The sequence below is a fragment of the Mesoplodon bidens genome, assembly GCF_964165515.1.
Source record: "Mesoplodon bidens genome assembly, chromosome: 7".
NCBI classification, from domain to species: domain Eukaryota; kingdom Metazoa; phylum Chordata; class Mammalia; order Artiodactyla; family Ziphiidae; genus Mesoplodon; species Mesoplodon bidens.
This window is the reverse complement of record NC_138164.1, coordinates 36,739,412-36,764,880: the sequence shown is the minus strand read 5'-3', so window position 1 is coordinate 36,764,880 and position 25,469 is coordinate 36,739,412. Positions and strand designations below refer to the sequence as shown.

At 48.2% G+C, this 25,469-nt stretch overlaps 1 protein-coding gene across 1 annotated transcript in view; it reads right to left on the bottom strand.

Moving 5' to 3' along the window:
* Positions 1-25,469, bottom strand: part of LOC308620757 (forkhead-associated domain-containing protein 1-like) — a gene marked incomplete at both ends in the record, with an annotated part of 109,292 nt that overhangs the window by 4,989 nt on the left and 78,834 nt on the right. Inside the window, 3 exons of the mRNA XM_081240669.1 lie at positions 23,175-23,337; positions 23,874-24,094; positions 24,519-24,614. Coding sequence (XP_081096795.1) covers positions 23,175-23,337; positions 23,874-24,094; positions 24,519-24,614 — 480 coding nt within the window. The remainder of the gene's footprint in view (positions 1-23,174; positions 23,338-23,873; positions 24,095-24,518; positions 24,615-25,469) is intronic.

Genomic DNA, 25,469 nt, shown 5'->3' with positions numbered 1-25,469 from the left:
CGGGAGGATCCCACATGCCGCGGAGCGGCTGGGCCCGTGAGCCATGGCTGCTGAGCCTGTGCATCCGGAGCCTGTGCTCCACAACGGGAGAGGCCACAACACTGAGAGGCCCACGTACCACAAAAAAAAAAAAAAGAAAAAAAGAATGCATATTGTAGTCTTCAGCATGACTACTAAGAGAATAGTAGAAGAGTGAAAAACTTAATTAATGTGTGATTTTGGTGAGTCAAGGATGAATGCTATTGTCTTACTATTACTAAAAGAATAGTAAAAAAGTGAAATATTTCCAAGCTAATAGAGGGGGAAAGTGGAATAAGAGAAAACCATCCACTGAGGAGGAGGTAAGAAAGGACAGAAAAAGGAACATAGCACAGATGGTACAACTGGTATTGAGCAAGTAGATTTAAACCCCAGTACACGAGTAATTACATAATATAAATGGACTAAAAGTCAAAGATTGTCAAACTGGATTTTGTAAAAATGATACGTTATTTGAAGGCATATGTCTAAACCTTAAGACAAAAATTGACAGAGAACATATGAAAAAGATATGGTATGAAAACTCTAACCAACAGAAAGCCAGTGAGGAAGCTAAATGACAAAGGAGACGTTAAGGGAGAAACACTACTAGAGATGAAAAGGGACATTTCATGATGATCTAAAGTTTTGCTCTACAGGAAGTGTTAGGATTCTAAATTTATATGCACCTAGTAACACAGCCTCAAAATATATAAAGCAAACATCATTCATATTAAAAGAAGAAACACACAAATGACAAACATGTTGAGATTTTTAAAAACATTCTCAATGATGGAACAAAAAGACAAAAAAAATCAATATGAGAATTTAACTTGGAACAACATCATTGGCAAACTTGATTTAATGGATCAATTCTTTCTTAGATAATTTCACAATTAAGATTTGAAGGCAGTCTAGGGTTGTGGTTACACACAGGAGCTTTGGAGTCAGGCAGACCTGGATTCAAGTTCTGCCACAACTACTTTATGCAAGTGAACTTGGATAACTTCCTTCACCTCTGTGAGCCTCAGTTTTCCCAACTGTAAAGTGGGGTGAATACCAGTATAGACCGCATGGGGTCATTGTGAGGATGAACAGAGATGATGCAGGTGGAGTGCTGGCCCCAGAGTGGTTCCCAGGCCGACCTGTCCCTGCCATACCTTGCTCTTTTCCCGCAGCGTCATAGAGATCAGGCTCTGCTCGGTACTGCTCCTTTTCAGCTCCACCCTCAGCTTCCTCATTTCTTTTTCCATGTCATGGATTTGCTGAAAGAGTTCCAACAACAGGGAAGTCAACTTCAGAACTCATTTCATCCGGTTCATTAAGGCAGAAACCTAGTCTGGGATTCGCTTCATTCCTTCCCTTGGGGGACAATTCCACATCTTTGAGGCAAAGTAGACTTTCTTTCAACGGATGCAATGAAAGGGCTGGGTGAGGGAAAATTTGAGTTTCTTTTGAAGATCAGCATGGATCCTGGATTAAACAGTACAAGATACCTATCCACTCATTAGAATCTCTTTCCTTGGGGTATATTTTTGAGTTCAATCTAAATAAGGGCTGTTTGGAAGACACAATGGGCACAGTTTGGAAGAAAAGAACAATGACATTTTTCTTTTTTCTCATTTGAGGCAGAGAAGTGTGCTCCTGACAGAGAGAAGAACACACGTGTCCTGCCCCCATCCCAGGCACCGTCCTTCCCAATGGATGGAAAACGTATGCCTGGTGATGTGCACGAGGGTTCGGGCCTGTACAGGGGGTGAACATTTACATTGAGTGGTCATCTTTTCATTGTATTGATTTTTATGTTCACCTTCCATAGAAGGCCAGTGATACATTTGCTTTTTATTTTGTTTTTATGAATTGTTGTAAAATTGAATGTATTTAAGCAAAAATACTTCAAGAAGAGTTGTGTTAATAACAGTGCTCAGGGCTGTGATAAAACTTGTGACAGTGGATCATGAAAGTCTGGGCATCACAAGTCCAGGGGTAGGGACCACGTTGAATTTCTAGCAGCATATGGTGGCCACCTCCCATCCCTGTCCCCAGGGGAAACCTGATGAGGGGCCTTGAGCCAACTGCCCAGAAAATCTGGGGAGAGTGTGTTTTCCATGGTCTTTTCACCCATCTCTTTGAGGCTAGAAAATCAAAGAATTAGGAGACTACATTAACAGACAAACACCCAGAAAGCCCCAGAGCTTCTGCTAGCTAAAGGGCCAAGGAACCACTCCAAAACCCTCAAGGCCACAATCTAGGCTTTCAGTGGACACCGAGGGGTCAGGAGGTTCAACGCACGGTTTTGCAGAGTTTTAACTCTTTCTCTTGGGCTTCCCAATTCTCCTTCTGGGCATCTTCCTTCTGTAACTCTTCTTTCAGCACTGAGCACTGTGGAGAAAAAGGACAAGGCCACGGGGGCTTGGCTGGGGGTCCCAAGTACCTGTGTTCACGCCCAGGAGTGTTTCCTGCTGTATAACCCAATCACACCTCTGAATTCTGAGAGGCGAGACCATTTGTGTGATGGGAGCACGGGATCCTGCAGTCGTTCCCAGTTCATGCCTCTCATGAGTTCTGAGGAATAGAGCGTCTAAATTCCTCTTCAAAAGCCAGCAAACTTCACTTCAGGGGAAATCCAGCTTTGTAGACTCTGGGTACTTAGGGTGCAGGAATTGGGATGTTTTCACGCTGTGACCGGTGAGGGTGCAGGGGGCCGAGCCAGAGAGCTGGGGTCCATCTTAGGGCTTTTGTGCAGGTTGCATCTCAAAGACACAACTGCCCCGACTGGTGTGGAGGGGTAAAAGGAGCTGTCTTGCCCGAGGGCGGCTTGGCAACAGGCATTAACGGCATAAGGATGGATGTGCCTTATTTTGACCCAGCAATTCCCACTTTAGGAATGTACCTTAAGGACAATGACTGGAGAAATAAGTAAATCTGTAGTTTCAAGGATGCTCTTCACAGAATTGTCAGTAACAGTGGAAGAAAAAAAAAAAAAAAAGAGGAAACAACCCAAGTGTTGTTTAGAACAGCAGACCACTTATAACACTGGGTACATCCAGGAGAAAGTATGTAGCTTTTAAGACGAATGATAAGAGCGTTGATTTATTAGAATGGGAAAATAATAAGTATTTAAAAATTTAAAAAATGTGCATAGTATAAATTCACTATAAAATGATTGATTGATTGATTTCTAGGCAATATATAGAAACAAGACTGGAAAAACAGACATGAACATATTAACACTGATTTCTCAAGGTAGCATTTCCTCTCCTCTCTTTTTATTTTTTCTTCTCAATGTCATCTACTTATTTTTCTAAAATTAACACACATGATGTATGTCATTAAAAAAAAGGCATCTCAGATGTTCACAAGAGCAGTACCCTTGGTGGTGACGAACCCTTGTGCTATTGGCCAGCACAGTCTAGAGGAGAAGGGACCTCATTCCAAGGTCAACGAGGAAGGGGAAACGGGGAAATAAATCATCCAAATGTATTTCAGGAGGTAGAAGAGCCAAGCAGGTGCTGTCTTTGCAGACTCCTTCTACTTAGAACCAGCTCTGCATCCCCTTCCCATCACCAACACACACACACACACACACACACACACACACACCACATTAAACAGCTATAGCACATGCCTGGGAAGACACTCTGCTTGGGAGAAACGAATGCAGAGGGCTTGGCCAGGCAGCCGACCCAGGGCAGAGGCAGAAGAGCACAACTAAAACCAGCCTCCCACTTCTCGGAAAATGATTTTGTCATCCCCATTTCACAGATGGGGAAATGGAGGCCAAATAAGTTACAATAAAAGAAAGCTCTGGGATTGGACCCTGGTCTGTCTGATCCCAAAGCTCATGCAGTGCCTTTCACCAGCTCCAAACTGGATATGGTACTACGTACCAGGTATTACTTACTGTGCCTTTTCCTTGGAACCTCAAGATCTGTTCTCACCCCACCCCCATGCAGACCTAGCTATCAGGTAGCCTCTGGGAATCTCTGAGTTGCCACCTGAGATGAAAGCTTTGAGGTTTTACCTTGACTCACAGAAACAGGCACATCATGCAAATACTGAGAAATCTTCTCCTATAGAGTCAGGATTCTAAAGTTAGCATTGAAGGCAAGATTTGCAAATAGTCAGTTACATGGAAAAAGCTCTTTGCTTGACTACCACGTTCATCTTCCCTAGAGACATTCTACACACTAAAGTCTAAGGAAGAAATGAGAGTCTGCGTGTTTGCATCTGGATCTTCAAACATTCTGCTTTGAAGACAATTATGAGAACCAGTGGTGCTGGGACCATGATGCAGCCGTGTGGTCATCCTTGCTCACAGAGAGATCGTATTCTGCTTAATATTAAACTTTGCAATGGCAGTGTATGCTCATAGGCGTGTTTGTTGCTGGGATTAAACAAACTCATTTATAATAGGGGTTAGAAAATGTTTGCTGGATTTGAAAATCTATTATGCTTCTTCTGAGCAACATACATGCTGTCCTTTGAAAGGCTTCAGAGAAGTTGGCCACCTGCCCAGCATCTACCCTCCCTGTGTCCTTGGGCACTGGCCTCATCTCACCACCATGTGTCATGTGACTCCACTGTGTCTGCTTTTCGCAGCTACAATTTGCTGATGACCCGACACTCACTCTGGAGCTGAGGGCTTCGAGCTGGTGATCCTTTCCTTTGTTCTCACTTTTCAGTTGATTCACCTCCTGTTTAGTTGTTGAACTTGACCATCCTTTACTAACACGTCTCTTTGCAAAGATGACACCATCTCTGTAAAAGAACCAAACAAACCAAAACAAAAGACTCATGGAGGTCAAAGAGGCAGGAAGGATTATTGGCAACACCGTGGCTGTCAGCCAACGTTCGGACAAGACCTTCCAAGCCTGGGCCACCACCGGTGCCCGCTTAGAACTGGGGAGGCTTTTTCCAAGGGTCCCAGAGCAGGAATGGGAATGAGAGCAAAGTCCACGGAACAGGGTTTGAGGCTTCAGTGAGAATGAGGGGCAGTCAGCACCAGCGAGAGGAGAAACCTTTGGGGGCCCCTTGTGGGCACAGGCCAGGCAAAGCTGGGAGGAGAGGCCACACCATGGGCCTGGGGAACAAAGTCCCAGCACAGGGAAGGTCTAGGAATTCTTCTCCAGAGGCCAGGAGACGGGCGTGTGGCAGAGGGCACTGCTGGACGCTATTGATGGGGTGGTGGTTTTCACAGTCCTCTGAGTTTGGACCCCTCTCTACCACTTATTAGCTTGGTGGTCTTGGACAAGCTATTTCACCTCCCACTGTCTGTCCCACACAGAGTTATTGTAAGGGTCAAATGATGCGGTATGTCCCAAGAACACAAAGTGGCTAAATTATGTTTGTTCCATGGCGCCTATGATTTTTCTTGGCAGCCAGCTTCCAAAATGGCCCCAATGATTCCTGCCGCCTAGAATTCATGCCCTGTGTAGCCCCTCCCACCCTGAATAGGGCTGCCATGGGTAACCAATATGATACTGTGGAAATGACGGACTGTTTCCTCTCAGGCTGGGTCATAAAAGACACTGTGGCCAACTCTTTGCTCCCTCTTGAATCACTCACTCTGGGGGAAGCCAACTGCTGTGTTGTGAGGACACTCAAGCAGCCCTAGAGAGAAGCATGTGTGCTGAGGGACTAAGGCCTCCAGCCAATAGCCACATGAGCAGCCATTCTGAAGGGGGATCCTCCGGCTCCCCCCGAGGCTTTAGATGACATGACTGATGCCCCAGCCGACATCTTGACTGCAACTCATGAGAACTAAGTCACCCCCCGCTCAAATTCCTGAGCTACAGAAACTGGGGGAGATAATAAATATAGGTTGGGGTTTTATCCATTACATTTTGGGGTAACTTGTTATGCAGCAATAGATAACTACTCCATTACTGTAGCATCATTTTTTTAACATCTTTATTGGACTATAATTGCTTTACAATGGTGTGTTAGTTTCTGCTTTATAACCAAGTGAATCAGTTATGCATATACATATCTCCCCATATCTCTTCCCTCTTGCATTGTACTATCATTTTGAATAAAAGTGGGAAGAAGGGTGCATAAATGCAGTGGTATTGGGTTATCTCCTACGGTTCTTTTCTTGAAAGAACATCAGGCCCAGTTTTAGTGGTAGGTATCAATCAAGAATGTCTATGAAATAAAGCACAAAATGCTCCAGAATTTCATTTTAAAAATGAGCTTTGCCTCCAGGACACAGTTCAGTTACTTGGAAATCCCTCTGGGGCTTGCCACACTTTGAGTGGGTCCAGCCCAACTCAAGCATTATCCCAACCCAGGTCTGTCCGACTCCCTGATCGGAGAAGGTGGGATCTGAGACAGGCTTGATGCTTGGATGAGGTTTCACTGGGCGACATACGGGAGGAAGGTGAGGACCAGCGAGTTCATCCTTCCATTCCTGGTGCCCAGAACAGCACCTAGCCTGGGGGAGGTGCTCAGAAAATATCTGAGGACATCCCAAGTGAGGGAGGAGCATAAGTAGAGACCTGGGGGCAGCAGGGGGTGGGTGTGGGTGTCATTAAGTTGCAGAGTGAGGCAGAAGAAAAGCACAGATTCATACAGAGATGGGGATTCACGTGCGACTCAATGCTATGCCTGGCTTCTACAGCTGTGGGCATGTTTCCTGCTACGCGCTGGCTGCTTTCAGAGTGATGTGCCCCTCCGAGGCTCACTGCCTCCTCCCTGTCACCTGCTTCTCTCCCTCCCCTCGTCTGTGAGTGGTCCCATCCTCTTCAGGTCTCTAGGCATGTCAGTTCCTGCTTAAAAACCTCCACTGGATTCCCAACACCCTTGGAATAAAAACCCAGAACCCCCGACCCTGCCCAGCCCCACAATCCCCTGTTCACTCCATGCAGCCTCTCTTGCCCTTGGCTTGTCCTTGGCCACCTGAAACAGGTCCACTCTAAAAGAAGGACATAGCGGTGGAGGATACAACATGAACTGGTTAGAATCGGCTAGGTCCAAGGGGGCGTAAGATTCGACTTCCAGGGGAACTGGAGCTTCATTACAGACTCATTGTAATACATGAGCGAAATGACACACCCACCAGCACCAGGACAGTTCGGAGGATGACCATAAAGGTCAAACAGAGGGTGATGGGGCTTACCTGGTGGCGCGGTGGTTGAGAGTCCGCCTGCCGATGCAGGGGACACGGGTTCGTGCCCCGGTCCAGGAAGATCCCACGTGCCGCGGAGCGGTGGGGTCCGTGAGCCATGGCCGCTGAGCCTGCGCGTCCGGAGCCTGTGCTCCGCAACGGGAGAGGCCACAACAGTGAGAGGCCCGCATACAGAAAAAAAAAAAAAAAAGTGGGTGTTGGCCCAATTCCTGGAAATCCCCGCCCCTTCCCCAAAATATTAGAGTTGTCACAATCCTCCCACTCATTAGCCTATAAAATTACCCAGCCCATAAAAACTAACTGCCCCATATTTGGGGGCCTCTAGCCTTCTGAAATGGCCCACACTCTGTCTGTGGAGTGTGTTTCTCTCTAAAGAAATCCACTTCTTACTTTGTCTCTCCCTGAATTCTTTCCGTGATGAGACATAAAGAACCTGAGGTTTATTAAGTCCCGAGACCAGATGCGTGATCTCGATTAAAAGATAGTGGGTTCTGACTGGGTTCGAGTCCCAGCCCACGGGTTCAAGTCCCACCTGAGTTCCATGGTTGCACACCCACTAAGCTGGTCCCCCTTGGCCTCCCCCCTTGAAGCGCTGGCCACCACGACACACAGTTTATTTTCTCCACAGCACCACTGCTCTCTGAAGTGGGCTTGTTTATTCATCCGTTTACTTTTATTGTCTGTCACCCCCTCCCGAATCTGTGAGTACAGGAATCTGACTGTCTTGCTTGGCTCTCCCTCCCCGGAGCCTGGAACGGGGCCTGACACCTAGTAGGAGCTCAAGAAACATGTGGAAGCAATGAAGGAATCCAGGGAATCAAAGCTCAGCTACAGCTGTGCGTTGGCTGCCCCTCTCCCAACCCAAGCCCTTTATCAGGCAACCACCTCTGATCAAATTAGAAAATGGTTTCCTTTGGGCCCAAGTGCACTCGGCTGAAATGGGTGAGACCATGGGTGCCTTAAAGGAGTGACCCCAGTTTGTCCACGCTCTAGTTTGCACTCAGGCTGCTTTGTGGAACCACCCAAGCCACAAGGCGACCTGTGTTCTCCCTGGTGGGGCCAGTGCTCAGGAGACCTTGTAGCCAAGAGATACCATTCTCTCAAATATTTACCAGGCCCTGCCCTCGGAACTGGGCGGCAAGAAACCTCCACTGAGGGAGAACTCTAATGCACCGACACGGGTGATCCCTGAGGCTGCACCCAGGTCAAGGGCACAGGTGTGCTGGTTGACTGGTGATGTCTGCAGGGGGAGGGCAGAAGCTCTGGGGCCTGAAGGCAGAAGGGCCTCACCTGACGTGATGGCGGCCTCCCTCCTTAAGTTCTCGGCCTCGTGCTTCAGGGAGGTGATTTGTAAGTTTCTCTCAGACAGGGTCTGGCACAGCACCTGGTTGTAGCCTTGCTGTAGGGCACTGATCTGTGGAAAGAGGCAACACACAGTCAGAGGGGGCCAGCCAGGCCTGCAGGACACGCCGGTACTTCTCCAACATTGGGCAGAGTCGGGTTGATCTTGGATCGGGGTGTTGGGGAAATCAAGGTTTTCAGTTGTCACTAGTGGAAGGGGCAGGAGGGGGCCTGTTCCTTCAGTGACCACCATGTCATCGGTCCTCGAGACACGGACCTTATCTTTGGGGCCACCCAGGGGCTCCGGTGCTGCTGTCTTCCAATGACCTGTGGGTTTTCAGCCATAAATAGACCAGCTGTTGGTTCCAGATCATCCAGCACTGACTGGATGCACAGCAAAGTTCAAGAGCCGGGAACAGGTTATGAAATGAATTCCCTCTAATGAGAATAGAGGGTAGTTTACACCTCACAGAACACTCCAGAGTTTACAAAGCCCGTTCACACATGCTACACTGATACTCGTCACAGCGTTGCTGAAGGCTGACGTTCCCATTAATGTGCCCATTTTGTAAGGGAGCCAGGTTGAGACTCAGAGAGGCGAGGCCCCCTGCTCGGGATCACGCGGCTGGTCAGACGTGGAGTCTGATTCAAACCCAGTCTTTAGTTGCCTGGTTCCTCCTTCCCAGGTGGCTTTAGGAATGAGCGTGAGAAGTTGGAGGCTGTAAAGCATGGCATGGACTCGGGAGCCGGACTGTGGCCTTCAAGTCCTGCCTCTGCTAGTTAACGGGCTTTGTGAACACAAGGAGGACACCATATTCTGTTTCCTTTTGTTCAGTCTGCACGCGGGGTGATGGTAGTCCCAACCTGATAGGATTGTTAGAAGTATTTTAATAAGTTAGCATGTGTACAAGTGCTCAGATCATGCCTGGCACACGGCATAGGAGGATGAGCTGTGACGGTCCTCTCCTCTGACTACCCACGGGGTGTTTTTTAGTTTTGTTTTGGGGTTTTTGTGTGTATTTTTTGCGGTACGCGGGCCTCTCACAGTTGTGGCCTCTCCCGTTGCGGAGCACAGGCTTCGGACGTGCAGGCTCAGTGGCCATGGCTCACGGGAAGAGCCGCTCCGTGGCATGTGGGATCTTCCTGGACCGGGGCACAAACCCGTGTCTCCTGCATCGGCAGGCGGACTGTCAACCACTGCGCCACCAGGGAAGCCCCTATCCATTCATCTCTTGATGACATTTAGGTTGCTTCCATATCTTGGTAATTGCAAATAATGATGCTCTGAACATTGGGGTGCATGTATCTTTTCAAATACATGTTTTTGAAAACACGTGTTTTTGTTTTTTTCGGATTTATACCCAGGAGTTGAGTTTCGAGGTCATATGGTAGTTCTATTTTTAGTTTTCTGAGAACCCTCCATACTGTTTTCCACAGTGGCTGTGCCAGTTTACATTCCTACCAACACTGTACCAGGGTTCCATTTTCTCTAAAAATTGGAAATTTTCTTCCTAGGGGTAATTGAGATGGTAGTTCAATAATAACATAAGATGAGGTGAAGTCTAAAGAAATTTTAGAAAACCTGGATAAAGTAAGAAAACATCTGTTCGCTGGCATCTGAATGTTAGAGAGACACCAAGACATGTGGGCCAAGTTCTGGAGAGAAGGGAAACACAGACGCAAGCTTGACATTTGGTGCAGCTTTTCTCCTTGGGGCATTTGCGGATTCAAATCTTATAGCCTAGGAGCTGAAAAGCCAAGGAGTTCAAAAGCCTCTAACCACAGAAGCTGCTGGCATCCCTTGACTTGTAGGTGCAGCACTCTAGTCCTGCCTCTGTGGTCACTGCCTCCGCCTCTTCTTTGGATATAATCTCCTCCTGTCTCTCACTTATAAGTACACTTACAGATGGCACTTAGGGCGAGGATAGTCTCAGCTCAAAATCCTTATATCCGCAAAACTTTACCTTGTAAGGTAACATTCTCAGGTCCCAGGGATTAGAGCCTGAGATCTTTGGGGCCACCAGTCAGCCCACTGTAAGCCCTAAACGTCTTCTCTCCTGAGGAGGGTCTAGGCTGGGCAGAAACCCAGACAGACATCTACCAGAGGCCAAATTGAGAGCCCTTTTAGAAGGTCAATTCTCAGCTCATTTGGAACCTTGCTATTGCCCTTTTTTTTTTTTCTTTTCTTTTCGGTACGTGGGTCTCTCACGGTTGCGGCCTCTACCGCTGCGGAGCACAGGCTCTGGACGCACAGGCTCAGCAGCCATGGCTCACGGGCCCAGCCGCTCGGAGGCATGTGGGATCCTCCTGGACCGGAGCACGAACCCGTGTCCCCTGCACTGGCAGGCGGACTCTCAACCACTGCGCCACCAAGGAAGCCCTGCCCTTTCTTTTTTCCTCCTGTTTGTCCTCAACAGGGGGAAGCATTAAGAGTAAATGAGGGGCTTCCCTGGTGGAGCAGTGGTTCAGAATCCGCCTGCCAATGCAGGGGACACAGGCTCGAGCCCTGGTCCAAGAAGATCCCACATGCCGTGGAGCAACTAAGCCCGTGCGCCACAACTACTGAGCCTGCGTTCTTGAGCCTGCGAGCCACAACTACTGAAGCCTCCATGCCTAGAGCCTGTGCTCCGCAACAAGAGAAGGCCATGGAATGAGAAGCCCGCGCAACGCAACAAAGAGTAGACCCTGCTCACAACAACTAGAGAAAGCCCGGGCGCAGCAACGAAGACCCAATGCAGCCATAAATTAAAAATGATAATAATAATAATAATAAAATAAATGCATTAGCAGATTTTGTGTTTCCTCTCATCGTTAGTGTATTGCTTTCATTCCTAAGACGCTAAAAAATTGGAAACCACTCCACTTACCAGGAACACACTTTGCAACACGGATCCAGGGGAAGCTGTTTTCTTCCGTAGACACTTCATGACCCCGGTTTCCACAACAGCAGGCACTGCTGGCTCTGCCAAGTTGCTGGAGAAGGGCACCTTATCTGCAAAGTCACGAATCCAAATGGGCCCCCATTGGCAAGGGTGGAAGGAAGTTGTTTGGTTTAGCTTCTTGGGGGATCAGAAGATTGGGAATTCTGCGGGGGGGACTGCAGGTACCTTGCTGTCCCTTGGTACAACGTCAGGGGAAAGACAGGTCGCTGGTAGCTTCTCAGAGCTACCAGTTGGGGCTGTGCAGAGCGTCTTAGTAAATGCCATTTTGGTTGCAAATAACAGAAACTCAAACTGGCTGAAGCAAAAAAGGGGACATCTAAGGGGAAGAAAAGATGGCTCCTGCCTGTTCAGACTCCTCAGCTTTGCTTGCCCTTTGATTCTCTAACCTTCCGCATTTCCTTTCAGTAAACTCCTTTTCTGTTTAAGTTAGCCACAGGAGATTTCTGTTGGTTGCAACCAGAGAATCTTGAGTGATACAAAAAGTCCTAGTGGAACCCAAGGGCAGGCATTGGAATGGGCCTTTCCAAGGAAAGAAACCAGGAATCAGAAAGTCATCAGGAATCAGGGCAACTTTCTGCATCAGTTGGAATGCCTTCAGTTTTTTTTTTTTTTTCCTTCATGGAGCTCATAATCCATTCATTTTTTCAATAAGCAATTATTGAGTATCTATCCTGTGCCAGGCACCCTGCTAGGTCTTAGAGTTCCATCCAGGTATAAAATATGCCAAGACCCCTGCCCTCAAGTAGCTCACATTCTAGTGAAGATAAGACATGTGAGCACATAGAGTATATTCACAACACAGAATACGAAGAGCTATGCCATGGACACATATACACCAGCAAACATAAAATAGATAGCTAGTGGGAAGCAGCCGCACAGCACAGGGAGATCAGCTCGGCGCCCCGCGACCACCTAGAGGGGTGGGACAGGGAGGGCGGGAGGGAGGGAGACGCAAGAGGGAAGAGACATGGGAACACATGCACATGCATAACTGATTCACCCTGCCACAAAGCAGAAACCGACACACCATTGTAAAGCAACTACACTCCAACAAAGATGCAAAAAAAAAAAAACAAGAACTATGCCAGAGGGATGAAGCATGACTGTCTTCATAGACCTAGAAAGCCCAGATGCAATTATCCTGGTAGAGAGGGCCTGGGCAGAGAATCGCAGGTAGGTGAACCTGTGTGCACAGAGAACATGGTATGTATGAGAAGCTGCAAGTTTTCAACATCCGTGGAGCAAAAGAGTTCTTGCAAAAGTAGTGGGAGACGTGGCTGAAGAAATTGGTTGAGGATGAAGCATAAAAAACCCACTGAAGTGTGATCTTCTTTTCCTGAGGAGGCATGGGGGAGCCATGGAAGATTTTTAACCTGTTTGAGGACATGGTCAATTCTCTGGGTTTCAGAAAAGTCCCTCTGGTGTCTGGGATGTGGTGAAAGTTGGGCTGGACCTTTCACCAGCGGGCATGCTCAGTGGCTCAGGAAAGGTTTTTGCTCTGCCTTGGGAAATTCTTCACGCCACTCTGGCAGCGGAGCTCGCCCCGCCCACGGCTTCTCCTCACTGGATTGGTTGAACTCAGGGAGGCTACCAGGAGGCCCAGTTGACCTCCCAACTCCACACCCCCGCCCCCGCCCGTTAACGCTCTGGGCGCGCGCTGCCTTCAGCTTTAAATAACAGAAACCTGGATGTGGGTAGATGGTAAAAATTTGGAGCCCCTCCCAAATGAACTCTAGCCATGTGGCTTGCTTTATCTGATGAGATGTTGGCAAACACATGGCAGGTGGAGACTTGAAAAGTGTGCTTTGGGGCTTTCTCTCTCCTGTTGCTCTTGGAAACCTGTACCCACCACACGTGGCCTGGTCTGACCTGCTGGGTGATGAGGGACCACACCAGGCAGAATCAGACGTCCCAGCTGAGGCCTTTCTAGACCAGGGTTTCTCATTCTCGGTACTATTGACATATTGGATCAAATAAGTCTTGGTTGTGGGCAGCTGTTCTGTGCACTGCAGGATGTTTAGCAGCATCCCTGGCCTCTACCCCTAGATGATAGGATCACCCCCACCCCAGTTTAACAACCAAAGTGTGTCCAGACATTGCCAAATGACCCCTGGGTGGCAAAATCGCCCCCAGTTGAGAACCACTGTCCTAACCCAGCTTGCCTGGCAATGACCAGGCAGGCATGTACACGAAGCCACCCTAAACTAGCCCCAGCCAAACCAACCAGACCAGTACAAGGGGCCAGCTTGACGCCTGGAATCATGAGAACTAATAGTTGCCATTTTAAGTCACTAACTTTTGAGTGGTTGGCTCCACAGCACAAAGAGGTACATCTGACTACAGTGGCTGAAACTGATAGGATGTATTTATTTATACAACAGGATGTACAGAGATAGGCAGTTGAGGTACAGTGCAGAGCACAGTGATGCCATTAGGCTCCCACCCAGGCTTTTCATGTCTTTCCACTCCATTGTCCTTTGAGGTTGGCTTTGGTCTCTTGCTTGTTACCTGGTGATCCCCAACATGGCTGTTCCAGCTCCAAGACCGAGCTCCAGGAGAGGAAAAGGAGACAATGCAAAGGGACAAAGAGAAAAACTTTCTCCTAGCAAAGCCTTGTCTTTAATTCCAGAAGGGAAGCCCTGCCCAGGGCCTTCACCTGCATGTCACTGGCCAGAACTGAACAACACAGCCAGGTCTAGCTGCAAGGGAGGCTGGGAAATGAGGGCATTTCGCGGGCTGCTTATACAGTAGAGGGAGGCAATGACTAAGGGGCTTGTAGTGTCTGCTGCACTGTCTCTCTGGGGGTCGTCTTGGTTTCTTCTTCTTTTTTTTTTTTGCCACACAGTGTGGCTTATGCGATCCTAGCTAACTGACCAGGGATTGAGTCCGGGCCCTTGGCAGTGAAAGGGCAGGGTGGACTGCCAGGGAATTCCATGGGTCTTGGTTTCTTGTCTCTACCTGTTGCTTATCTATCCTGGCCATCTCTTTCTAAGACTGGCTTTGTTTCTCCAAACACAGTGGGAGAAATGGCCACCCCAGCTGGGAACTGCATCAAGACATTCAGCTCCGGACCATTAATGACCTGTGTGGTAACTCCATGTCCCACTTCCAAATATCAGGGGCACAGGTGCTGATTGGCCCAGCTTGGGTTAGAAGAGAAACCTGATTGGTCTGGCTTGGGTAGACTATCTACTGATCAGCCAGTCAGGTGTGGCCAAGAGAGCAGCAGTAGGTAGGGTAAACCTGGTTGGGGAATGTGCATTCTCAGAGAAAGGGGTGTGTGGCTGAGGAGACACCTAAAGAACCATCTAGTTCAAGGAGTGAAGAAAGGACATTGCCATTGTGGGTTGCAATGTTGATACGGTAAAGATTAACACGTCCTTTGAAAGATCTCAAATACAGTGGAGCCACATAGGCATTACATTTAACTTATGCAAATTCAAATATTTTTATTCAACCAAAGTATTTTTTTCTCACACAATTTGAATGAACTGAATGCCTTATGTCTCTGATGTCTTAGGAGGGTAAAATGCAGCATACACTAGGAGGTCTGTCTAACCCTTTTCTGAGCACTACTCCTGGATCCAGGCAGCCATGTGTGTGACTCTGTCCCTGGTCATAGCTGATCGGGCACTTGGCACGGGCTGGGCTTTTAAGATGGTCACTCCCAGGATTTGGGCTTATGGGTTCTAAGATGCTACTTGCTTCCTGGGCTGGTCCTTTGAACTGGGGGACCATGAGGTCATTCCTTCCTGTCACATGACTGGAGAGAGCAGAGATCAGGGGAGCCACACAGAGACACAGAGAGGAGATACGGCCTGTGTGTGCATGTGCGCATGCTTGTGTGTGTGTAAAAGAGATGATGCCTGAGATCTGATGGCTTACCAGTTCTATTTCGAGGCCAGGCTCTCTTTCAGCTCCCAGTTTTTATGAGGCACTCACCCCTATATCCTTAAAAAAGCCCCCTCCCCACCTTTTTTTATTTTTTGCGTTACACAGGCCTCTCAGTGTTGTGGCCTCTCCCGTTGCGGAGCACAGGCTCCGGACACGCAGGCTCAGCGGCCATGGCTCACTGGCCCAGCCGCTCCGCGGCATGTGGGATCTTCCCAGACCGGGGCATGAACCCGTGTCCCCTGCATCGGCAGGCGGACTCTCAACCACTGCGAGACCAGGGAAGCCCAAGGCCCACTCTTGGGGAAGGAGTCGCCCAAGTTACACTTGGCAAGGAACCTGGAGGAAACCTTTCTGTACTGAGGAGATCCTAGACACCAAACTTCTAAGCTCAGGCTGGAGGGCAGGGAGAATGGGAAGCTGGCTCTTCGCTGTTAGCCGAAGCACCATCTGCCCCGCTTCTGTTAAAGCCAGAGGTAGCGTGAAGTTCCAGGGCGTCTCACATCTCAGAGAAGCACAATGTTCCCACAACATCCGGGACCCATCCCAATATCTCCTCTGCCATTTCACATCCGCAGGTGGTCCTCAGACAAAACCTAGATGTAGGGCAGTTTCTGCCTCCTCCCAGCTCAGTCATATATGTGAGTGAATAAGTAACAAACTTCCACTCGTTTCCACTTTGCAGGGTGGCAAACGTCTCAGATCAAGTGGGGCCCTCAGGATGCTCTCTATCCTCTTAACATCCTGCTCTGGGGAGTAACCACCTTCTGGTCTTAGCACAAGGATGCTGGTTGAGAAGCTTCTATTTTCCAAATATATCCCTCACCTAGAATATCTTCGTTTCTTCCCATGATAATTTGGTTGCCTCAGCATGACTGTGGCCTTTTATCATACTTGAATGTCTCCTCTCTCATATTCAACCAAAATGTGTTTGGCTTTCTAGCTTCCTGAGAGCTCGCCTCTACTGTCTGCAAAGTGGGAACGTGGACTGGCTTAATTGCAGTTCCAGGGCTGATTTGTCAATGGCAATGTTTCAACATGTTCAAGATTTCATAGTCTTAATTCTCAACTTTGAAGAGAATTCTAGAGGATGCTTCCTTGAAATTTAAGAGAAATGCCACTGGAAATGTATCAGGTTTATTACCTGGAGGTTTATAACCTAAAGGAGGAAAAGCTAGCACTCACCTGGGTGTCAGATCTGCACTGATTCCCAGCTCTCCTACTGAGCTGTGTGGCTCTGGACAAAGAAAGTCTCTGAGCCTCAGACACCTCATCTGTAAATTGGGTATAATAACAACACCCACCCCATAGGGTTGTTGTGAAGCTTAAAACAGATACTGCACGTCGAGTGTTTGGCTCTGTGCCCGGCACATGCCAAATGCTCACTACATAATAGATGTGGGATAACTGTCCACTGGGCTTCCTGCTGACGTTCTAGGGTTTTCTCTCTTCTCTCTTCTGGCTCACCTGGAAACGTGAGTTCTGCATCTTTGAGTTCTTCATCAGCTCTCCAAACATTCGTCTCTTTAACACAGAAAGAATATTGACAAAATTTAGCTTATGTTCTTCTTTGCCTTTTGCATCAGAGAAAAATGGATTTTTCTCAACTTTCAGATGCTACCCATTTGGATGGAATGTTGAGCCTTCCTAGGTGAGGAGGTGAGGATAGAGGTCTGCAGAAGGGGGTGTGGCTTTGGGGTAACGCTACACTGTCCTGCTGCACCTTTTAGGGAATCTCTGTTCCAGATTCCAGCAGAGAAGGAGGTGGTCAACCAAGAAGGCTATGAAGGATACTGCATTCTTCTTGGAGGACAGATCTGCTTTAGCTGGAAGCAGAGCCTCCTAGATCAGTGGAAGAGGCTGTAGATGTCCAGTGGCTTTCCACCCAGTGGAAATGTTGAAAGCCCCAGTGGCTAACCTCCCTGGCAGGGACTACAGGGGCCTGTTGGGAAGCCAGCATCACTGAAAACCTGGAGCTTGCCGCTCCCCTGGGGTTTGATGACTATTGCTGACCCTGATCTGCTCAAGACCCTGCACCTCAGGGGCAGCTCATGAAAGAAAGAGCACCCCCTAGGCACTGGAGACACAAAAGTGAGAGGGAACTGGGGTCTCCCTTGCAGACTGACACTCCGCAGGTGAATGTGCAGTGGTGTCAGGAAGGAGACGTTCTCCTAGAGCCCTGAGCATCCACTGGGGTCGCCAACCTGATTCCTACAGCGGCCAGGAAAGTAAAAGAAGTGGGTGAAGTGAGCTGGGGTGGTGGTGGACAGCAGCAAACACACGAGCCCAGCGCCTTTCTAAGGGGCCTGGAAGATGGAGGCTTGTGATGGTGGCTTGTGGGTCTGTGGGCCTAGGGTCGCCAGATCTTCCAAGTTTCCCAGAGAAGCTGGAAATCCAGAGTATTCCAGGAAACTGCCCTATTTTGAAATGTAACTTAAAAAATAAAATCCCAAGAGACAAATGGAATATATCTGTGGGCTGCCATCTTGCGACACCCGCTTCAGAACCTCCCTGCTTGGTGTCTAGTTGGTGCTCAGTAAATGTTGGAGGGGTTGCCAGATAAAATACAGGATGCCCAGTTAAATCTGAATTTCAGAATGAAGCCAACAAATTTGTGAGTGTGAATATGCCCCGTGTAATATTTAGGACATTTATACTGAATAGCTTTTGTTGTTTATCTGAAATTAAAATTTAACTGGGCATCGTGTTTTTGGTTTGTTTGTTTTCCCCTCAATCTGGCAACCCTACCGGGTAGTCACACAACTCAGGGAGGAAATAAGGCTGTCTTTTGGGACAGGGCATAGGTGCTTACGAGACTCTTCCATTCTCCCAGAAGGATGCTGACTCTACCCTCAGAGGACTGTCCGTGAAGGCTGATGGGCCCGTATTGAACTGACAATTGCCCTCCACGCATTTTCCGTGGAGAAGGCCTCGAGCCTGCAGCCACTCGGTATTTATCACAAACTCCGTTGAGACAATCACTATCCAAATTACCAGATATTATAGAGCAGGGTTTAGTTTTAAACCAACAGCCTTCTTCTCTCCCACCCCATCCCCCCCCCTTTTGTTTGCAGAACCGTTTATCCAAGCAAAATCCCATGAGGAACTTGGGGTATAAGATAACGGAGAGCTTCTCTGGCGGGAGAAAGGTGTGTGTGCTTTGAGAGTCACACCCTTCCATGGCACCCAAAGGCTCCAAGGAACCCCAGTTTGAACATTGCTGCAAAATTCCTTCCTGGATTAAGTTCCATCAGTGGGCAGCTGGGCACTGAGGGCAGAGCCTGGCCCCTGTGCACCTGCTTTTCCTGAACTTTACTGAACTCACTGGGATGTGATGAAGGGGGTGGGGGAGGGTCTTTTTCTTTAGCCTTCTTCTATCCGTATGCTGCATAGGCCTGGCCACATGGTTCTACTTCATCATTGTGGGCGGAAGAGCACCACCCCAAGCCCCTCCCATCCCACGCTCCTCCTACACAACATCTACCAATTGTGGGGCTTCCCTGGTGGCGCAGTGGTTGAGAGTCCACCTGCCGATGCAGCGGACACGGGTTCGTGTCCCGGTCCAGGAGGATCCCACATGCCGCTGAGCAGCTGGGCCCGTGAGCCATGGCCGCTGAGCCTGCGCGTCCGGAGCCTGTGCTCCGCAACGGGAGAGGCCACAACAGTGAGAGGCCTGCGTACCGCAAAAACAAACAAAGTAACAAACAAACAAAACACACAAGTGGCACGGAGGAAGCCAGAATCTTGAGAATACCTGGGCCCAAGGAAATCTTGGAAGATAGTGAGTTAAAGAGAATAGTGAGGATAATGACGATGGTAGGAGAGGGTGAATGCTTTGTGGTCCTATGTGCTAAGGCTTTTCTATACAAGCTCCCATTGGGAAGGCTACGAGCTAGGTGCCATTTTTATTCTCATCTTAAAGAAGAGGGATCTGAGCTAATTAAGCAGAGGGAAGGTTAGGGGGTTTTCCTGGCTGAGACCACAAGGCAAAGCAGTGGTCACGCCGCTAGCCAGGACTTGATTGGCTGGAAATTTGATTGGCAGGAGAGCTGAGCGGCTTCTCCTGCCAGAAGCAGCCGGTGCCCTTCAGCCTTTCTTACACTTCAAGCCCTAAGAAAGGGCTTGCGTGCTTCCCAAGTGGCAACTTCTGTGCATTTATAACTTTCCTCTTGAAAATCCCAGCCTTAGCCCATTCACAAAAGGTATCTGGGTCCTTTCTTGGCCGTGGCCCTAGTCGTATTCACCAAAGAGAAGAGCACGTCCCATAAGAGCTGGTGGCTTTGGGAGGACCGGGGAAGGCGTCGGCTGGCTGGAAGCTCCCTGAAAGAATTAGAGGAATCCCCACCCATCCATGAGCTGCCTATTCTTCCCCCTTAGAAACGGGGCTTGTGATGTGCCAGGCACTGCAGGCATTTTGCCATTTAACCCTCCCGCTGCCCCACGCAGTAGGCCCCTTGCTAACAGTTTTGGTTGCTTTTGTTGAGGAACCTGTGATAAAGAGGTCAAGCCACTTACTCAGGGTCATTCGGGGCAGCGGTGGGGCTTGACCCCTATTTGTTTGACTCCAAATCTGGCCTCTGAACTCTGAGAGACACTGCCGGCTTCTCGAGTGATGTGGGAAGTGGATTCGAGTGAGCACGGCCTGGGCCGCGTTTCCCGTCCCTCTGCCACATGGACAGAGCCACAGGCCCAGTTCGCTGTGAAGGCCCAGCATCTTATACCAAGTCTCATTTTCACAGCCAGAGATATTAGTGTGGAAATAGGACTTTTGATTCTTGAAAGGTCTGCTTGGTGAAGAGATGGTCAAACATTAAAACTACAAACTCCATTTTTTGGGGTGGGGGGCAAATCTGAGGCTTAAGATGTGTCATTTCATCTCAGTGCTTCAACCTTGCCACCTCTGTGAACGGGTGAAGAGTGTCAAAGTTTTATACAGGAGGCTAAAAAACTAAGGCTCCTTGTGAAAATACTAAGTGTAAAACTTAGAAAAGAGGAATTCTACTTTCTGTTAATTTCTGCTTAAAGACAACGAAGATATACTCCCTGGAAGGAACGGATGCCAAGACAGATGTATACAAGTGCCCTTTAGGATCCAGCAAAACATAAAATGTAATATTGTTTTCTTCCTGACAAACAGGGATTTCTGACAACATATTAACAACAAGCCTGAAATGCAAACCTGAGTCCTGGAGTGAAACCCCCAGGAGCAATGGTGCGAGGTATCCAAGGGGGCCACCCTGGTAAGGGAGACACAGAAGGAAGGGGTGTGGAAAAGTGAACCTGGGCGGGGGAGGGCAGCAGGTGGGGAGGAAATCCTGTTTCTGCCACTTAGTAGCCAGGGAAGGGTACCCTCTGTCAAATCAGCTTTCCCCTCTCTCTAAGGGGATGACACTTGCCAGCATCCCTTGCGGGTTGATGGGAGAGATGAAGCATGTGTGGTGTGGAGCAGGTGCCTGCCTCTTGGTAAGTCTTTCCCCCAGTTGTGCATTCCACGAATTTGAAAGCTACTAGCTGTAGCTCTTCTGGGGACCCTGACACAGGTTCAACTTGGCCATTTCAGACCCTTCTCGGCTGAGGGATGTCTAGCGCCAAACAGGCAGGCATGTCCCTTGCCTTGTGTGTGAATGAGGCAGCCCAGGAATAAAGCATGTGAAGCCTGATTATGTAAATCCTCAGGCTTTCAGTACATGACAGTGGCCTTTTTTGGGCCCTTCGCTGTCCCATTCTGTGGTCTGGTGTCTCTGCTTTGGGGCCTAGTCTGCCAAGCCCTGGGGGCGGGTGGGGGCACTTCGGGGAGGGGTGAGCTCTCCAGAGGGCACATCAAAGGGAAAGTCACAACTCTGTCACTGGCCCAGCTCTCCCTGGCATTGCTTGGTGTGAAAGGAAACTGTCCTCTGCCTGAGGCAGCCCCATGACATAGGCAGACTAAGGTCTGTGATGTTTAATTCACAGCAGTGAGCACTGGAAACACTGCATCCAGGCTCCCTCAGAGCAGGACAGCCACTTTTTCATTTTTGGGGCTCTAAGCCAGAGAGACTGCTGTCTGGAAACCTATTGCCTGGAAGGTTCGCAGGATGGGGGGCAGGCTTCTGCAAGGAACTATCTGACCATCACCTCCTGGTTGAGGAGAAGGACACCCTTCTATGACCTTGGCCTCCTTAGAGCTCATGCAGGCAACAAACACACACATACAAATACACACACATGCCAACACACAGCACATACTCACATGTACACACATACACGCAAGCATGCGTATACAAATACACAGCCCCATGTCAGATAGACTGGAGTACTATTCTGGCTACTCAGAAGAGCAAACCCAGATCTTTATTCTCAGCGAGCTTATTCCTCGGTGTATCCCTGGCACCTGGCAGAACAATGAAAATCAGAATCGCCGCCTTTAAAAACACTCGGGCTGTTCACTCAACTGATTGTGGTCATCATTGCAGGAGGCAGGGAAGTCAGATCATGACGCTGGACACCCTTAAACTCAGTACAGTGCTGTGTGTCAATTATGTCTCAATAAAACTGGTGGAAAAAATAGTTATCTGGATAGAAAGAACAAAATAAAATACACGAATTATCAAAAGTTAAAAAAATACAGAGGAGCTAGACTATGAGTCTCAGAAAGCACTGTTCACAACAGCCAGGACATGGAAGCAGCCTAAATGTCGATGGAGGAGTGGATAAAGAAGATGTGGTACAAATATACAGTGGAATACTACTCTGCCATAAAAAAGAATGAAGTAATGCCATTTGCAGCAACATGGATGGACCTAGAGACTATCATACTATGTGAAGTAAGTCAGACAAAGACAAATATCATTTGATATCACTTATATGTGGAATCTAAAAAAAATGATACAAATGTGCTTATTTACAAAACAGAAACAGACTCACAGACTTTGAAAACAAACTTATGGTTACCAAAGCAGAAATGTGTTGGGGAGGGACAAATTAGGAGTTTGGGATTAACATATGCACACTATTATACATAAAATATGTAATCAACAAGGACCTACTGTATAGCACAGGGAACTCTACTCAATATTCTGTAATAACTTATATGGGAAAAGAATCTGAAAAAGAATAGATATATGTATATGTATAACTGAATCACTGTGCTGTACACCTGAAACTAACACAACTCTGCAAATCAACTATACTCCAATATAACATAAAAATTAAATTAAAGAAAAAAGAAAGTTTAAAAAAATAGAGGCAAGCTAGACTATGAGTCTCAGAGAGGTTAATCTAACACATATATATGGAATCTAAAAAAAAAACAAAAACAAGGTTCTGATGAACCTAGGGGCAGCCAGGAATAAAGACACAGAGGTAGAGAATGGACTTGAGGACATGGGGAGGGGGAAGGGTAAGCTGAGACGAAGTGAGAGAGTGGCATGGACATATATACACTACGAAACATAAAATAGATAGCTAGTGGGAAGCAGCTGCATAGCACAGGGAGATCAGCTCAGTGCCTTGTGACCACCTAGATGGGTGGGATAAGGAGGGTGGGAGGGAGACACAAGAGGGAGGGATCTGAGGATATACATATGCATATAGCTGATTCACTTTGTTATACAGCAGAAATGAACACAACACTGTAAAGCAATTATACTCCAATAAAGATGTTAAAAAAAAAAGCTGCCTGAAGTCACACAGTAAATGGCAGAACAAGAGTCTAAACCTAAGTCTGCCTAACGCTAAAGCTATTCTGCCACCTTCCTTTGCAATGAGCGAATGCATTCTGTGCTGCCTGGATCCCACTGGGACCTCAGTTGGCTGTTTCTAAAGGGAGCTGAGGGGCAGCCTCAGAGGCTCTGCTCCGAGCAGGGACCTCTCACCTTCTGCTGCCTGATCGCCCTGGTGACCCTCTTCTCCTGGTGCAGCCACTCTTCCATGTGCGCCAGGGCCTCCTTCAGCAGCGCCTTTTCTTTGGCCTCTTTGTAGATGTCCTTCAGCTTTGCCACCTGTGACTGGTACATCTGAACCGACACTTTGCTCTGCCTGAGCACACAGGAGAGACAAAGCCTCTTTTCTCCTCATCTTTCTCACTCACCACCAATGCTCCCGACCTGGGAGATCCTCAGAACACTTCCATATATGCCTGGTTTCGCGGTTTCCTTACAAGTGGGGGGAAGGCTGAAGATGTGGGGACTAGAGGGCAGAATAAATAGCCCATTGGCTGTGGACGTGCAGCATGAAGGGGGCAACGGTTATGCTACCAGCCCCTCCCAATTTCCCAGAGAGGGTGGGGGAATGGATACCACTGAAAATAGGATGGAATTACAAAAAGCACACACATGGTGAAACATCAGACACATTTATAAAAGGTGCACCTTATTCCTTAACAGTAGGGTACTTTAACTGCTGCTTTCTTGCCCAGAGACTTGGGTCCATAAGGCCCTGAGTCACCATCCCGCCTCCCCACTCCACACCCAGGCCTCTGTCCTCTTGTCCTGGTCCCTATGGGTCCGCAGCTGCACCGAGGTTTAGCCTGGAGAATGGAGGCCTGGGCCTTTTGCCGGGGACACGGGCCATACTTGAGCTGTTCAATGTACTCCTCGTATCGTCTCAAAAGCTCTTCTTTTCTCTGCAGCTGGTTCTTGAGTAGGGTGATCTTATCAAACACCAGGTACAGGTCTCTTTGTCGAAGCTGGTAGACTCTCTCCCTCTCTTTTGGGGAGAGGTGTTTCATGGACACGTGACCTGACATATCTTTGACGTTCATCAAAGTCCCGAGGGTTTTGCTCATGTCCATGTACTACGAGAAAGCATTTCTCAGGTAAGAGGCCTGGCCCAAGACCGCTGGTGGCCACTTTGAGGAGGCAAACGTCTAATTCTGTTACATTCATTTTCTGCAGTTGCAGAGAAGAAACACATGCTTTGCAAATGAGTGCATTTGGGGTTTTTAGTACGACTTTCATTTTCCCCCGCATCCATTTACACTATGCCTTTTTGAGAATTGGGGGGAAGTGGGGAGGGGGAATGACAACAGACATAAACATTCATTCTTACTACCCAGTCTTGCAAAGAATTGGGCTCTGCAATTTCCAGCCCATGCTGGGATAGGAGATGGGTCTCGTGGAGCTACTGTAACAACTAAACATGTATGTGGAGTTGATGTTTAAACTATCTGCAGGGCACACAGGTTTGGACAGGAGGGGACTGATGCTGGGTATACATACCAGGTTTTCATTAAGATCTAAAGCGTCAGCCACATCCATTTTCCCTAACTTCTCAGAGACCATGATGGACCCTGGGCTGGAAAGGCCATTTTGAGGCTGAAATAAAAAAAAGAAGAAAAACTCTCTTGGCATTCCATTATGATTTTCTACATCCAGAATAATAACCCAAAGAATAATGGAAGAACTGGAAAGTTACTAAAGAATAATTTGAGAGAGTTAATTTTTTTAATATCTTTATTGGAGTATCATTGCTTTACAATGGTGTGTTAGTTTCTGCTGTATCAAAAAGTGAACCAGCTATACGTATCCATATATCACCATATCCCCTGCCTCTTGCATCTCCCTCCCACCCTCCCTATCCCACCCCTCTAGGTAGACACACAGCTACGACCTGCTCTCCCTGTGCGAGGCAGCTGCTTCCCACTAGCTATCTATTTTACCTTTGGTAGCGTGTGTGTGTATATATGTCCACGCCAAGAGAGTTGGTTTTAAATCCACTCTGAATCTGTGAACTGCTTTCTTTATGACTGTGCTCCTACCCCTTCAGAGCACAACTGCCTGTGAAATGATGCATCACTTGTGCCATTCTTTGGCCACCGTCTCGTCTGTCTTCCCTTTAGGCCAGTGGTTCTCAACCGGGGGTGACTCTGGCCACCCTACCCCCACCAGGACATTTAGCAATGCCTGGACACATTTGTGGTTGTCATAATTGCTGCTGGCGTCTAGTGGGTAGAGGACAAGGATGCTGCTAAACACCCCATAATGCATAGGGCAGTCTCCCAAACAAAGAGTTACCTGGCTCAGAAAATCAGTACCGCTGATGTTGAGAAGACAAGCTCCAGAAAAATGGAGACCATGTGGCTTTTGCTCACTATCTCCCTCCTTGTGCCCAGCATGGCACCTGTCACCGAGTGGTGCATAGTGGTCATGTTTGTTGAATGAACGAATGAA